This window comes from Cupressus sempervirens, chromosome 7 (genome assembly GCF_028749045.1).
Source record: "Cupressus sempervirens isolate cs-2001-9-10 chromosome 7, ASM2874904v1, whole genome shotgun sequence".
NCBI classification, from domain to species: Eukaryota; Viridiplantae; Streptophyta; class Pinopsida; order Cupressales; family Cupressaceae; genus Cupressus; species Cupressus sempervirens.
The window spans coordinates 827323487-827326751 of NC_143124.1; the positions used below are offsets into that span (position 1 = coordinate 827323487).

Consider the following 3265-nt stretch of genomic DNA (forward strand, 5'->3'; position numbering starts at 1 on the left):
ATATGAGTTCTCCACATAAAATTATTATTTTTATTGAGCTATCTTATGTATCCTCGATTCTATACTAATTTTAATCCCTATCTCTAATATTTCACAGAGTTAATAGGACAAATCTAACTTAAACAAATAAAAGTTCATGTCAATCAATGAGAAGTCTACTTCCATCTTTCATGCTTTTAGTAATAGACATCTAAGACATCTATAAATGTCAATTGGTGTTACCCTTTATAAATTATTATTTTCATTAATATATTTGTATTTAATATTTATTTAGCAATAGGATAATCCTTCAAAAATATCGAGAACAATATTTCTAACAATAAATATATGTAAAAATGATGAATACTTGATTTCTTTATATGTTTTTAACCATAAAAATAATTTAATAATTTTTCTTAACAATTTAGATTAAATTTGTTATTTGTTTTGTACCATCAATTGTAAAATAATATTCAATAAAAATAAAAATATATATTAGATTACCTTGTAATTTTATCTGCATTTATTTTTAAAGTCATTCAAAATCTTTAAATTCTTAACACAAAAAATCTATTACATAAAATAAAATATTTAAACTAGCTCATAACTATTCCAAACTAGAATGACTCGTAGTAACTGCTTGAAAAGAAAAGAAAAAGTGTAAATACATCACAAATTTACTCATAACAAAGACATACATTGTTGATACATAATAAATGTGTTATAAACGACTATAAAAGTTTTCACATTATGCTTTTATATTCGGCGTCCTCTTCCATATTCATTGAAACTAACAACTCAAACCTAAACGAGACCTCTATTTTTATTTATTATTTATTAGACCTAGATACCACACTTGTTTTGTCTATATTACCTTGATTGACTCCTAATAAAAAAGACTTCAAATGTTTCCATATGATGCTTTTATTTACATACAGAGGATCCTCTTCCATACTCATTTTAAGCTTATGCTTTTATATACATATACAGGGTCTTCCTCCGTACTAGTTGAAACTGAAAATAAATAACCTCTATTTTTATTTTTTATTTATTATTTATTTGATTTATTATTTATTAGAGACCTAGATACCACATTTGTTTTGGGATTTGTCTATATTTCCAAGGTAATTCTACTCGTATGTAGGAGAATTATAAGTAGATAAAAAGATGAGATCAGGAGTCCCATATCGGACCAAAAGCTGGAATTCCCGCATCTTTGCATCCATTGACCACGTCTCTGCTCCCACTCGGATTACTAGTCACTATCACCACTTCTCCACCCCACTTTTTCACTGCATCCACTGTCATCTGCGGTACGTTTGGACGACCCAGAAATGCTGTGTCGTGAATGATCTTTTTATCAGAAGGATAGCTCTTAATCCATTTCACAATATCATATCCAAAGTTTTTCTCCATCTCTTTGGCCACCCAAATCACATAAACCTCCGCCGGGCAACGCTGCATCAAGAAGGACAGAAACACACAGATGCCCGACCCGGTGGCCACCACAACTACCTTATTATACATATTTATCAGGTAAGGCAGCCCTGAAAATTTAACACAACGGGTATACAAATATTTCGGCGGGTCAGATACCAAGCTTTTGGTGAAATCTCCGACCGCTCCGGCGAGCATCATGTGTTCGTCTTTTCCGTCGGAGATTATTCCGAAGGCGTGCCAGTCTGATAGCGGAGATCTGCTGATTCGCCCGAGAAGACCGGCTCTGACTCCGCCGGAGAATCTGATCAGACTGGCGTGACCCGAAGGAGCAGTAACTTGCACCCGAACTCTCCTCACACTCAGCCACGGGAGGACTATGAGAACAGTGACGGCTAAAGTGAACCAGAAATCTTGCCTCTTTGCAAGGACTGAGCCGCGCAGATTGTACGATTTGTGAGCGGGCTCGTAAGCAGCGGAGAGTATGACGAAAGCCCAGAGCAAAGCGAGGGCAGTCCAGCCGGAGAAGCGGTGGAATCCTTCGAAGACGTTGTGGTGCAAATGCCGGACAAGAGGGAATGCTGCGAGCGAGCTTATCACCAGAAGCCCCAAAATGGCCCACGCCACTCCTCTTATCTCAGGGGAGTTTGTCTCAGGGTGGTGAAGAATTTGTGTGATGTAATAAATCAGCCACATGACGGATGAAACACCACACCCGCTGTGGATTCCTCCGACGCACTGAAGGAACGATGTTGTGGCGGTCTTGAGAGGGAGTGGAACCCACGACCAACCCAGCACCTTCACCGCCAACCAGAACACGCATCTCAGAAAAACCTCATTGCGGCACAACACCAACGCCAGAATGTTCCCCACTGAGAAAACAGCAGCTTCCTTCTTAGCGTATGGGAAATGGCGGGTGGCAGCTAAAGCAAGTGCAGTTGAATTGAGTGCAACTGCGACAAGGAAGAGGCGCTTGTAAACAGTAAAGAGGCCCTGATCAAGCAGTATCACGGACATACGCGTTTCAGCAGGCTTGGGTGGGACTGAGGGCTTCTTAGAAGGGAGTTTGACAATAGTGGGCTCTGGCACAAAGTTATCCTCTTCTGGCAAGCTGGCAAGGCTTATGTCCAGGTAGGCCTGTTGCTCCACGTCATCATCTTCTCCTTCGACTTCCAAGTCACAGTAATGGCCGCTGGAGCGGCGGGACAGTGTTTCATGGAAGCTGGCAGAAATATATTCAAGGCTGGGGAAAACTCTGTGGGATTTAACGCTTGAGGACTTCTCAAAATCATAGCTAGGGAAAACCTTGTGGGATGAAACACTACGAACGCTTGAGGACTTCCCATAATCAGCCATTTTCTAAGCACACTACTGAAACAAGGCAACAAATTACCAACTCAAATCACACACAAACAAGACTCAAAGCTTATACTAGAACGCCCAAGTCATGATCACCACCGTGTTCAATTTCCAAGCATTGAAACGGGCAATTATGAAACAAAGGCAGAGAAAAGCACTTTGGAGTAAACCAGAAGAGAGCGGATTTAAACACTCTAGCTTATACTATCGCCAACTTCATGGTCTCATATTTATAGTTAAATCGGCCAGCAGATTGGGTTGACGATGGGGGATGAAAATTAAAATAATCGAATTATTATTCGAGGGCGCGTCGATTTCAAAGTGTTCTCTTTATGTGGTTGTTAAATTGGACTGTACTTGAAAATTGATATTCTATTAGCAAAAAAAAATTCATATAAACTTTTTTTCAATGTTTTTTTCATTCTGTTTTCTAATACAGAACATACAGATCATGTAGAACAGATGTTGAAAATTTCAAGAATATACAGAT

General features: G+C 38.9%; 1 protein-coding gene across 1 annotated transcript; it reads right to left on the reverse strand.

Moving 5' to 3' along the window:
• Positions 1 to 678: 678 nt before the first annotated feature.
• LOC149549946 (adenylate-forming reductase 06235-like) lies at positions 679 to 2954 on the reverse strand. The gene has a single exon (XM_089794989.1). It carries the CDS (start codon positions 2770 to 2772, stop codon positions 1153 to 1155), a length of 1620 nt encoding a protein of 539 aa, XP_089651115.1. The 5' UTR covers positions 2773 to 2954; the 3' UTR covers positions 679 to 1152.
• Between the last annotated feature and the right edge of the window lie 311 nt (positions 2955 to 3265).

Coding starts and splice junctions, on each gene's coding strand:
- LOC149549946 (XM_089794989.1), bottom strand. CDS start 2,772: ATGGCTGATTATGGGAAGTCCTCAAGCGTTCGTAGTGTTTCATCCCAC.